Source organism: Berghia stephanieae, chromosome 1 (genome assembly GCF_034508935.2).
Source record: "Berghia stephanieae isolate SIO BIC M18660-M18661 chromosome 1, UCSD_Bste_1.3, whole genome shotgun sequence".
NCBI lineage: Eukaryota > Metazoa > Mollusca > Gastropoda > Nudibranchia > Aeolidiidae > Berghia > Berghia stephanieae.
Window position 1 is genome coordinate 44057249 of NC_088360.1, and position 13406 is coordinate 44070654.

Sequence of the window (13406 nt, forward strand, 5' to 3'; positions counted from 1 at the left end):
TTGCCTGCAATTTACAATGAGAGCCTTTAAAGGATGAAAGTCTATAGGCTTGAACTTGATATGATAATATCAAATCATACCAGAAAATACATACCCAAATCCACCAAAAAACTGGTGTAGGCTTCCCTTGGCTTTGCTACATGGAAGATGAAAAGCTTTCTTGCACTTTTTTGCACAACAACCGAGGGTTGCTCCCCTTTCTTGACAATAGAAGCATTTCTAGAGAAAGATTATTTGAAAATTAAGTTGTAAAAGTCGATAAAAAAAAATAAATAATAATAATAAAATTGCATTATTCAAATCACAAACTTAATTATTATAATTTGAGAGATATACAAAAAATTGTGGATATTACAAGTCAGGCCTGTTCAGAGCAACCCAAATGGAACTGTTAAAAATTAAAGACAGAAAAGGAGGAAATATAATATTTTTTATAAATGATCCTTCTTTTCTTTTTTTTTTTCTTCTTTCAATTTTAGGAAGCTGAAACTATGATAGATGATTAACATTTTATATATATATTATATATATATATATATATATATATATATATATATATATATATATATATATATATATATATATATATATATATATATATATATATTGTTGTTTTTTTTTTTGTTTTTTTTTTTTGTTTTTTTTTTAATAAAAAAAAATAATTAAAAACCCACATTATTGCATCATATTTGGTAGAAATTGTTTCAGCTGTGACTCAATGAGTCACCGCTTTTAACTTAGGCTTTGGTTTATGCTCCGATATCTTGAATACAATAAGTAGTCTCATCCAAACAGGCCTCATGTCTCGTCCGACATTTAATGTTGCTGTTGGCTAGAGACCCTTTGTAAAGTGCTTTGAGCAAGTTTATCAGATAATACACAGTATAATTTTTTTTTTTCATCATGAACATTGGGTTGATTAAATGTCTTGGGCACTACATGAATAAAACTCAAATTAGTTTGATTTCCCAATCAAGTGAACACTGGTGAGTTACAACAAGGAGGATTTTAAAGATTGAGACTTTGCCATATGATACTTAAGTTCATTTGAGATGATTGAAATATAAGGATGAAAGAAATATCTTTTTGTGTTGTTTTGTTTATGAGTAAAACTGGAATCAGTCCATAAAAATAAAATGGGACATACCAAACGAAAACCTCGCTTGACTTCATTCCGAATGTCATCAAGCAGGAAACCTCTCAAACTTGATTTCTCATTGGGCTTGGCATTTTGATAAAGGCCGCTTGAAAGAAGCTGTGGAATATAAGTATAAAAACCTAATATCATATGATGAGTTAAATGCAACTGTATATTTAAAATCAAAAAGTCAATGCAAGATGAAGAGCTTTTGATTACAAAATTGATTTGATAATTCAAAGGCTACTACAGAGCATCCCTCTTATACTTATATAACGACATCCTCTCTGAAATGACATGGTGCCCAGTCCCTATTTTATCCCTGGATATCATTAGTAATAAGCAATATCATATATTTTTTTTAAAAACCTGCATAGCAACGTTTGTTGGGATTTTTGTTTTGTTTTTAGGGTTTTACAGCACTTTTGACATATTTAGGTAATTTCAGTGTCGTTAAAAAGGAGGAAAATGGGATAGCAAAAAACGTTTAGATTTACAATTAAATGGGCCTCTGAAAAAGTAAGACAAAGGGGACTGGAACAAATACGGAGCAGAAGTATATTCCAAGAGCAAACTATCAGTGTACTTGTTTAAGACAATTAGATACAAGAACAGGATCCCAATAAGAAGAATACATTCAAATATTTACAAACTTTATATTCAAAACAAAAACTATAACAGCAAATGAAATATCATTCACAAGGGAAAAAACATCATCTCCCTCAACTAAAATGATACATTTGACTGTTTCTGCCTCAGCCCAGGACTCGTGCAAGGGCCATGACAAAACCAAGAAATTTCATTCCAAGACAAAGACAAAGGAAGCAACCTGAAAAAGGAAATATAAGGAGGTAGAAGTCACAGCAACAGTAAATTCCCTGAATCTGGAAATTAATAAAAAGCCAGAAAAAAAAATTATTAATATCCATTTCAAATAGCCGGAAATAGAGGTCAAGCAGGAAATCTTGCACCAATATGAATAGATTCAAAATTGACAAAAACAAAAGAAAATGAAAATACAATCACCTACTTTTCTTGATTAACCAAAGCCTCTGAATTCCAAGTGCAATATCCCTAAGACTAACAGCACTTCACATTGATCTGAAAATTTTGATTCCTAAAATATTACAAACTTACAGTGCAGAGCGGATATATTGACAACGTTTATATTGATATCACACAATTATATTGATATGACACCAAAGTCCAGATTCGTTGGGTTTTTGGGGTTTTTTTTATCTATATAAATATAACATTAGCAAATAAAGATCTTGTTTCCTGACATAAATTTTGCTAGAAGACATTTATATCGACAAATGACTTCTCTTGTTGTTTTCTTACATCTTTCTATTTGTTTCCCTTTAATCTTATTTGGAAGGACTGATATTTCAACATGAAGCTTATATCAATACTTTAGCACAGTTTCGACCATGTCACTATATCCTCAATTGGATACAATAGCTTACCAGACAAAAATAATGGCAAGTCAAGTCATCCTTTTTTAAAATTTCACCAAGTTGTATCTCATCATTTTGAGAGCTCAAACAGAACACACATACTGAAAAATATAAAAAATACAGAAGTATAATAGGTAAAACTTTTTTGGTGAGTAAAGACCATTTCTTTAAATGTATGAAATATCTCAAACTAAGGAGACTTTAATATTCCTATAATTTTCGATTCCAAACTTGTTTTTCTTTAATGAGTCTGAAACAGATGCAAATTAATATTTTGGTCTTTGGTTTATGAATTGAAATAAGGATAAGTCTCTTATCAGAAAAAAGGTCAAGAAAATATAAATCTGATTCAAAAGCTTATCTTAGGCAGTTTGCCAATATAGAAAACAAATGAAAGCATAATTATTAATTTACAAAAAATGACAAACAGTTTATGACCAATTATGGTAGTAATAATAATAATAATAATAATAATAATAATAATAATAATAATAATAATAATAATAATAATAATAATAATAATAATAATAATAATAAAAATAATAATAATAATAACAATAATAGTAATAATAATGATAATAATAATAATAATAATAATAATAATAATAATAATAATAATAATAATAATAATAATAATAATAATAATAATAATAATAATAATAATAATAATAATAATAATAATAATAATATGCAGAGTGGTTTAGGTATTGCAGTGACCCTGAATGCCCTGGGTTCAAGCAAAACTACTGGCACTTTCGTTTTTTCCACGGGAAAGATTATAAACCCCCAATTTGTAATAATAAATAATGGGAGAAATTTCATATATAGGAACCATTATGGGGAAACAACACAATTATTAAAAGAGGGATGATTTTGATGGGGTGAAATGAATCTTTTTCTATATCTCCATCTCAGGCACTCTATGAATGGATATGTGAGATCTTTAAAGTACACCAATTAGCTCCAATTAAATGATACTCTCCGGATTTTTCAACGTGAACAATTTTTTATGGTGAAGATGTTTCAATACAGAAGTAATAATACGAATATATAATCATTAACTTTAATCTGCTAACCTCGTATTAAAGTAAGCTTCCCAATATGCATTTTGAATGCTGACCTCATATTAATGCGAGTATAGCATTGAACTCCCTGAGAAGGTGAATTATCTGGCATGGCGTTTTTTTGCAAATTAAAATCCAAAATTTGTCAACCAAATTCCCAAATTTTGCACGCAAAAAAAAACACCAAAATTTGTGATTGATTTCCGTAAAATCATGTCTCATTCTACATGTTACACGTTGCTGTTGATCAGGGACCCTTTGTAAAGCACTTTGAGCATGTTGAGTGGATATTGCGCTATATTAACTGGGTTTTTTTGTTTGTTTTTTTTAACTGACAATAAGTTCATGAAAGAGAAAAGCGTTGTGGGCCAGAGTAATTGGTCAAAAATTATCATTACAAAAAGCTAATAAGATTTTTAAAAATCCTATCAACAATGCTGTTGCAGGTATGTCCACCCTCAATCTCAATTTTCAGGGACATTCTATGGATAAAACCTCACATTCCAATTCCAGAAACAATACATTCCCATATCACAACATACGCATTCAATTCCTACTGGTGTCCATCTCACATAGTCTCAGGTTCACTCCTAGTAGTGTCCACCTCCCATAGCCTCACATCTACTCACCACTGGACTCCATATCCTGTAGTTCCACAATCACTGAGGGTCCGCTTCCCATAGCCTTGGGTTCATTTCCCTCTGGTGTTCACCTCTCACAGTTCCAGCTTCACTCTCCACTGGAGTCCATCCTGTGGTTCCTAATCACTCCTGGGTGACGTCCACCTCCCATAGTCCCAGATAAACTCTCCACTGGTGTCCTTATCCCACAGTTACAAGTTTACTCTTCTCAGGTGTCCATTTATCACAGTCCTGGCTTTACTTTCCGCTAGTTCCAACACCACATAGCCCCAGGTTTACTCTTCACCTGTGTATCTATCCTATACTTACTCCCTACTAATGTCCACTTTACATATATTGGGTTCACTCCCTGCTGCAATCCACCTCACATTATTCTGGTGTCTAACTAAAAAAGTGGGTACATTTCTCTCGTGTCCACTCCCTACGTGTATCTACATCTTACAGTCCCCAGTTCACTCCTCACTGGTGTCACCAGCCCATGGTCCCAGGTATACTCTCCACTGATATTTAAATCCCAAAGTCCTGGGTTTACTCTCCACTGTTTATTATATCCCACAGTCGAGGAAGCACACAGGTTCACTTCCCACTTGTGTCTACATTCCGTCTAGTCCTCAAGTTCATTCCCAACTGCCAACTACTGTCTACAACCCAGGGTCACAAGGTTTCCGGCCCTCTAATATTGACCACCCATTATTCTGGGTTTTATGTCCACCTCAAATGCTGCCTGGTTCAATCCCCACTGCTGCTCACCGGAGACCCTGGGTCAATCCGTACTTAACTTTGATTTGTTTCATTGAAATAACACAAGGGCCCCGCCTCTTAAACGGTTGATTAGAAAATAAGCAATCCATTACAGTACAGCAGCTGAAAACAGCCTACCTTTTCAGTAATGATGTTGCTGTGAAAAAATTGCACCGCAATTATTTCCCTTATTACATTGGGGAAAAACTCCTTTCCAAAAACAAATAAACAAACGAGACACTGCACAGCTGACGGAAGCTACTCCCACACACTTATAAAATCTCGAAAATCTGCAGGCAAATCAGGGATTTTTGGGGGTTTTTTTGCGACCGCAAGCGATACAAAAATCCGCCGTGCCAGAATGATAAAAAGTAAGATGACTTGGAGTTTCAGGGGTGATGTCCCTTGATTCCATGGAGCTTGCTAAGAGAATTATTTTAGATAAAAAATCGTCAATTTGCTCACATTTTAGTGAAATTTGTTAACTTTGTTTGCATTTCGTCTACACTTCCTGATATGGTGTTTGACTCGGGTGTTGATGTTTATTGGTATGATGGGACTAATATTTCCATGAAACTGATAGACCTAGCTCTAGTAATGACGAAACTTATTCAGATCAAGCCAATGGAAATAGTTTTGATGATCAGGGGACAGAATTAGATCAAAATCTAGTATGAAACGAAGAAATGGGAGTGGCTCAAATTATTCATATTGGGTTGGGAAGGTGTTGGATAGGGTTGAATCCATAAATCTTAAAGATGCTAGTTGAACAGGTGTAAAGAACATGTTAAATGTCCATGGAAGTAATGAAACTTGATAAAAAATTCACCCTTTGTTCTTCAGAGACATCACATTTTTTTTCTCTCCGTTTCATTTTTTAATTCTTACATTACATTAACTAAATAAGAAAGAAAAATTAAAAGCAAAACCATAGAAGATTTTTTCGAAATACCAATTTTATGCATTCATCTATCATTTCTACCATAAAGCAACAAATGTCACCTTTTTTTTTAGTACAGAAAAGGCATTCACCTTCAGGTGGTGGTTGTAGTAGTATAGGTGGTGAAGATGATGTGGTAGTGGTTGTAGTATAAGTGGTAGTGATGATGTGGTGGTGGTGGTTGTAGTAGCCGTGATGATGATGTGGCGGTGGTGGAGGTGGTTGTAGTATTAGTGGTAATAATGATGTGGTGTTTGTAGTAGTGGTGGTGGTGATGATGATGTGACGGTGGTGGTGATTGTAGTAGTAGTGGTAGTGATGATGACATGGTGGTGATGGTTGTAGTAGTAGTGTTAATGATGATGTTGTGGTGGTGGTTGTAGTTGTATAGTGGTCGCGATGATGTGGTGGTGGTGGTGGTTGTAACAGTAGTGGTAGTGATGATAATGTGGTGGTGGTTGTAGTAGTAATAGTAATAGTGGTAGTGATGGTTGTAGTAGTAGCGGTAGTGATGATGATGTGGTGGTGGTTGTAGCTGTAAACTGTAGTGATGATGATGGGGTGGTGGTGGTTGTAGTAGTGTTATTTAAGATGCAGTATTGAATGTAGTAGTAGTAGTGGTGGTAGTGATGATTATGTGGTGGTGGTGGTGGTTGAAGTTGTGGTAGTGATGATATGATGGTGGTGGTGGTTGTAGTAGTAGTGATAGTGATAATGATGTGGTGTTGACCAGGGGCAATAGGCTCCTTTCAAGAATATATACAAATGGAAATAAAATAATAACCTGTTTTTAATTTCTTGCTAGAGTCATCACAATCCTTGCTTTCTTCTGCTCTCCGTTTTTGACCACTTATCTAAAATGAAAATGTATAAAAAACATACTTTATACCATGAATTTAGTCTTTTACCATCTGGGAGAAGATTTTGTCAGATTAAATGTAGAACTAACAAGTATAAATCAACGTTTGTTCCATCAGCAATAAAAATGTTGAATATTTCATATGGTACAGCAAAACCAAGGATTGATGCCTTGACTGATTGATTTATTTAATGTTAAATTAATTGACCAATTGATAATGATGATAATATTTGGTGTCGAGTTGCCACAAATGTAACAAATTGAAAATGAAATGAATACGTTTATGTTGTGAAATTCGCACGCGTGAAAGAAAGAGAGGAAGAGAGAGAGAGAGAGAGAGAGAGAGAGACAGAGGGAGAGAGAGAGAGAGAGAGAGAGAGAGAGAGAGAGAGAGAGAGAAAGAGAGAGAGAGAGAGAGACAGAGAGGAGAGAGAGAGAGAGAGAGAGAGAGAGAGAGAGAGAGAGAGAGAATAAGTAGGAGTGAAATATCTGTTCAATGTTATAGTTATCATATAACGTTATAACAAGTGTAACTAAATGACAAATTGCCATATTTATGGGCAATTAAGATCAATTACTATGATTATTATTATTATTATTATTATTATTATTATTATTATTATTATTAATATTATCATTCATGTCCTTTTAAATAATGTGAGGTATTATACACTGACATGAATTATTGATATTTTATTAACTTTACTTATTTCTATGTGAATTTTGAAACATTCCAATTCCATATTCTGAAATGTGGATAAATATTTAAAAGAGCGGAGTTTCAAAATAGTGTCCGTGAATAATCAATTTTCTTACTCTCAAGACATGTCTGAGAATAATCACAGCGTTTTATTGAACACAATTCTAATGACAATAATGTTACCAAAATTTCGAAAATCGGATGACCACCCACCATTTGGATTTCAAAACTGGCCTAAAATGGCTACTGACATGCTTGGATGCCCAGAGGAGCTTACAGAATTTCTCCCCAAATGTTCTAAGTCAAAGTCAAATTCAAATGTTCACAAGTACAAGTAACGAATATAGTCCAGTAGTAGATAAGTCTGGTACTACAAGTAAAGTAGTTCACAATATAAAATTTATCTTGGGTAGAGGCTAGGGAGACCAAGATTTTGGTCTCCCTAGCCATATTGGTCGATTTTGGCTAGGAGACCAAGATTTTGATCTCCCAAGCCAAAATGGCCCGTTTTGGCTAGAGACACCAAGATTCTGGCCCACCCTGGCGTAAAACCGTATTTTCGTTTATCGAAGTCTCTTTATGTTAAAGAGGCGATTTTTTTCTGTTATCATTTATTGTTTGCCTGTTTGTTTTTGTTGCTGTTCTTTCTTCTTTTTGTGTGTGTGTGTGTGGGGGGGGGGGGGGTGGTGGTTATTTTTTAGGTAATAATCACGCCCCCCCCCCCCCTCCCCCACAAAAAAAATGTCAGAGAAGAGATTGTAAGATATCGGCCGGTCGCCCACAGAAAATTTGACTTAGTTTTATTTTTTAACATTAACAATATTGTTAGATTTTTGCTAGGAAGGCCACAGACCAAGAGACCAATAATATGTGAGTAGATGAGAGAGAGAGAGAGAGAGAGAGAGAGAGAGAGAGAGAGAGAGAGAGAGAGAGAGAGAGAGAGAGAGAGAGAGAGAGAAAGAGAGAAAGAGAGAGAGTTATCAGCCACCCACCACAAAAATTATTTTCATTTTCTTCCTCGTTCTTCAATTTTCTCTTATGTAGTTCCAAAAAATCCGGTTACTTTTCTGGAGTGGGGGGTACTTACTGTTGAGTACAATGCAGTGCAACGACGAATACAAAGCCTTTGTTTGTAAAGCGTTTTATGGCGCTTGCAACACATTTAGGTCACATCAGTGTCGGTAAAAAGGAAGAAAATAGGATAGTTTTAAGAACACCGTCCAAGTGCTGCGGCTTTTTCTCTTTGATCTCGTATCATGGTCTCCCCTGCGTCCAACACGTTCGCCGTTTGTGGGTTCCCCCTTCCCCCGTCATCAGTTTATAATTTTCTATCCGTATTTAGGACAGAGCTCCGCATGCACTATTATCTAATATTAAATGACACTGACCCTGCCCCACCCCTAACGCATGGTAGGATGACGCCTGAGGTAGTCTCCACACTATCGTCGTTCTCTGTTCCTTGTGAGCTGACACCGACAGCAGATCTTAATTTCAACTGAATGTCTCAGTAGTAAAAGAAAAAAAAAGAGGGGAGGGGGTTCTCTGCTCACAGAGTTTTAGTTGTACGTTGAGTCCGAATTGTTTATTGTATATTATTGAAGTCTACATATTTTCTTCTTTTTTTTAATGCATATTCACCTAAACTTAATGAATATTTCTCATTTTTTAAATGCATAAAACCGCGGGGCCAGAAATGGTGGGAGAATTTTTTTAAAACGGAAAATATCATGACGCTATTTTAATACGATGTGGAATCAGAGATATACGTACAAGCAACAAGAACAAAACCTTGAGATAATTACTGTCATGTTTTATTTTTTAAAATGCTATATTGGTTAAAGAAACTATTACGAAGACCATTCTTGTGTTATTTAATATTAGATAACAATGCATGCGGAGCCCTCTTTAGACACGGAGAGAAAATTAATTATAAGGGAGGGGGCAAGGGAGACCATGATTCGAGATCAAAAAAGAAAAAGCCACCGACAATTGAAAACAAGGCTTTACTCGGGAGGCCAAAATCACGGTCTATCTTGCCAAAATTGAATTTAAAAAAGAAGAGTACAAAAATAAATTTCGTATTGGGGGGGATATGATAATAATGTTAGCTGTTAGCTAAAAGGCCTAAAAATAAAAACAAACCAATATGTAAAAAATAAATAAATTTTGTAAAAATTGTTTTAAACATCCACAACATGAAGAAGCAGTTCTATGAATGAATACACGATTAACCTAGCAAAAAACTAAATTGTTTTTAAAAAATGAAATTACATTTTGTGTGGGCGACCGGCCGATAACTTGCAATCTCTTATCTGGCATTTTTTGGTGTGGGGTGGGGGGGCGTGATTATAAAGAGCCAAAGAAGAAAAAAAATAAAAGCAAAAACAGCAACAAAAACAAACGGGCAATAAATAAAAGAAGAAAAAACTCGCCTCTTCAACATAAAGAAACATTTCTATAAACGAAAATACAGTTTTACGCCGGGAGACCAAAATCTTGGTCTCCCAAGCCAAAATCTACCAATTTGGGAGACCTTCCATAAGCTACTACATCCCAAGTATTCTTGTTCTAGTAGGGTGTTTGGGAGGGGGGATACTTTTTTTTTTTTAAGTCTCCCCCTCCCAAACCCCTACTAGAGAGGTGGGCCGGTGTTACCAATACTTAGCTTCTATACCAGGATAAATCATTCGTTTGGACCGAAAAATAAATAAAAAACTTACCGCTTACCGTCAAAAGCAGTTTAGATTTGAAGATGCATTTGTTTTCTATCAAAAAACATTCGGTAATGGACAATCCTTGATGAATTTCAAAAGTTGTGTTGAAATTATATCCTAATTGTTTTCATGATTAATTCCTCGCGAAATCGTGTGGGTATCGTTTCTGTTATCAAGGTACCGCCTAGCCAGGCAGGGTTGCCAGATCATTTTTGAGTAAGAGACCAAACTAGCTATAGCAAGAGGCCAGATTCCTCGGCAGGAGCCCAAATACCACCAAACCCACCTTAGCCTCGCAAAAACTCTTTAGATTTGTTAAACAATTTAGATAGGATAAGGAAAATTCGTATATATAGAAGCATTAGCAAATGCAATCTGTGGCGTTAGCACGTGTTGCATTTAGATATTTAGATTGCCAAATAAAATAAGTTTTACCGGTACCAGAGTAAAACGATATAACGGGGAAAGTCAGAGGAAGCCAAAAAGTTGGTTACAGGAGGCCAAGTGGCCAAACCAAATTTTGGGAGGCCAAATGGCTTGGGAAAAGGCCAAATTTCTCAAATTTGGCCACCAGGAGGCCAAACTAGCAACCCTGGCCCCAGGTTTTTAAAAAAGTTTATTGGGAAAAAGATACGGAACAAAGTGTCCATAGATAGGTATGCAATTTGGTGCATTAGTGCAGTAAAAAGGCCTTTTTTTCTTTTATTCAATAAACTTGACTGCTGGTGGACCCTAGGCCTCTCTACAAGTCCAAGAAATAATACTCACTTTTTCTCTGCTCCAACGAAAATATCTACCCCCTACCGGTCTAATTATTTGTAGCAGACGACAAATTTCTCAAAACGGTCACGTGACACTGTAAAAACAACACAGGAAGTCCATGAAAGCTTATTTACGGCATTTCCTTTGAACCGTGTAAACAACAAAATTTCGTTTTCATTCGACTCAACGGGTCAGATTGGCCGGTATTTTTTAACGAACTAAAGTTCTGAAAAATCAAAATGTTTCTTAGAAAGGTGAAAGATGCTAGTTTTTGAAACAGAGGTAGGTTTTTAAAAAAAATCTTTATATTTTACGTGAATGCATGCTCAAGGCGAGTTGGACGTGCAGCGGAGGTTGGTAGGCCAAAGGCCCACCTCTCTAGTCTAGAGGCAAAGGGAAATTGTTCAAAAAGGGAACAGGTGTAGATTCCAATTGCGAACTATCATGTAGCCTACTTAGTTTGAGATCACCCAAAAGTCTCATCCAGACACAAGCACAAGATACAACTAAAACAGATAGACTCAAATGATTACAAATCATTATATTATATGGCAACAACAAAATACAACACTACATAACACAGATGTGTTTTACAAGGTAAAAAAATATCATCTCCAATAACTAACTATATGACTTTTTCCCTCTCAACCAAGGTCTCCGGCCAGGGCCAGGACAGAACCAATTAATTTTATTCCAAGACAAGAGCAAGTTGGAAAACGTATAGGGGGATGGGATGGGAGAAACAGCAAGTGATCTCCCTGTCCATGATGGGGGGGGGGGGGGGGCAAATTACCCATTGGGGACAAGTTCGCCATTTAAAAGGCCTACGTAGATAGCATAATCATTGGCTGGCATATCATACACTCTAGTGGTTGCAAATGCAAATGATTATAATGCCTAACATATGTAGAGAACAATAAATGCATCGTTTCTTTCATGATCCCAGGCCAAAGCTAAACCAAATGGTCCCATTGAAGAACAGCAGGATACCGGTACCGGTAAAACTTATTTTATTTGGCAATCTAAATATCTAAATGCAACACGTGCTAACGCCACAGATTGCATTTGCTAATGCTTCTATATATACGAATTTTCCTTATCCTATCTAAATTGTTTAACAAATCTAAAGAGTTTTCGCGAGGCTAAGGTGGGTTTGGTGGTATTTGGGCTCCTGCCGAGGAATCTGGCCTCTTGCTATAGCTAGTTTGGTCTCTTACTCAAAAATGATCTGGCAACCCTGCCTGGCTAGGCGGTACCTTGATAACAGAAACGATACCCACACGATTTCGCGAGGAATTAATCATGAAAACAATTAGGATATAATTTCAACACAACTTTTGAAATTCATCAAGGATTGTCCATTACCGAATGTTTTTTGATAGAAAACAAATGCATCTTCAAATCTAAACTGCTTTTGACGGTAAGCGGTAAGTTTTTTATTTATTTTTCGGTCCAAACGAATGATTTATCCTGGTATAGAAGCTAAGTATTGGTAACACCGGCGCAGCTCTCTACTCTAGACTAGAAGTTCTAGTGTAGGAGTAGGGGGGCGGGGGAGACTTTAAAAAAAAAAGTTTCCCCCCTCCCAAACCCCCTACTAGAACAAGAATACTTGGGATGTAGTAGCTTATGGAAGGTCCCCCACCAATTTTGGTCACCCTAGCCTAGCCTAGCCCTTCCTAGCCAAATTGGCCAATTTTACTATTTAGCTAGATAGAGGCAGGGAGACCAAATTTTTGGTCTCCCTAGCCCTAACACTTTTTTATCTTGACAGACGTGACTTTAGAAAACTGTTTAACAGACAGTTTCAAAAACTATCTTGGTATATTAGCAATGGCTCGCACTTCAAAAGTGACCCAAGGCCCAAAGTACAAGTACAAGTCAGACTCGAGCAGAGGCAGAGCAACAGCAGGCAACAGGTGTCGAGTGTTTCTAATTCAAAATATTAGCCAGGATTTGTTCATAGAATAAGACAGATCAAAAGATAATCAATGGGCAGTGAAAAGACATAATCTTTAAATATGCTTAAACGGCTTCTAAAATAGCACATCTTCTTATACGCCTACATTACTCTTACATTTGGCATTTTGGATGACAAATTTGTGGGTGAAAAGAATGTTTGTTTTAGAATTTTTAAGGCATGATTACTTGTGATGATGGGTGCTGGCCGATATTGAGATCGAAAGTATCGATACTAAAAATTATATCGGGTAGGCCTTCGGAAATAAGATTTTTAATCGATAAATTGACAGTAATTAATTATGATCCTCGTCAAGAGACAAACATAACACTCAGATAATGACTAAGAGAGAAACATATTCAAATAAATAAAAGGTTACAAACGTTATAAAAGTATTAACATAATTTTATAGAGCGATATATTGAATGAA

At 35.7% G+C, this 13406-nt stretch overlaps 1 protein-coding gene across 2 annotated transcripts in view; it reads right to left on the reverse strand.

Moving 5' to 3' along the window:
- LOC144975470 (uncharacterized) overlaps nt 1-13182 on the reverse strand; it is a 35361-nt gene extending 22179 nt beyond the window's left edge. The window contains exons 1-5 of one of the 2 annotated variants that reach the window (XM_078919589.1): nt 13094-13182; nt 6766-6835; nt 2605-2696; nt 1148-1255; nt 95-219 (exon numbers count right to left, since the gene is read on the reverse strand). In XM_078919589.1, coding sequence (XP_078775715.1) covers nt 95-219; nt 1148-1255; nt 2605-2696; nt 6766-6835; nt 13094-13102 — 404 coding nt within the window. In that variant the 5' untranslated portion in view covers nt 13103-13182. Of the gene's footprint in view, nt 1-94; nt 220-1147; nt 1256-2604; nt 2697-6765; nt 6836-7753; nt 7826-13093 lie in introns of those variants that run through there. The other variant, XM_078919598.1, reaches the window with a different exon arrangement.
- Between the last annotated feature and the right edge of the window lie 224 nt (nt 13183-13406).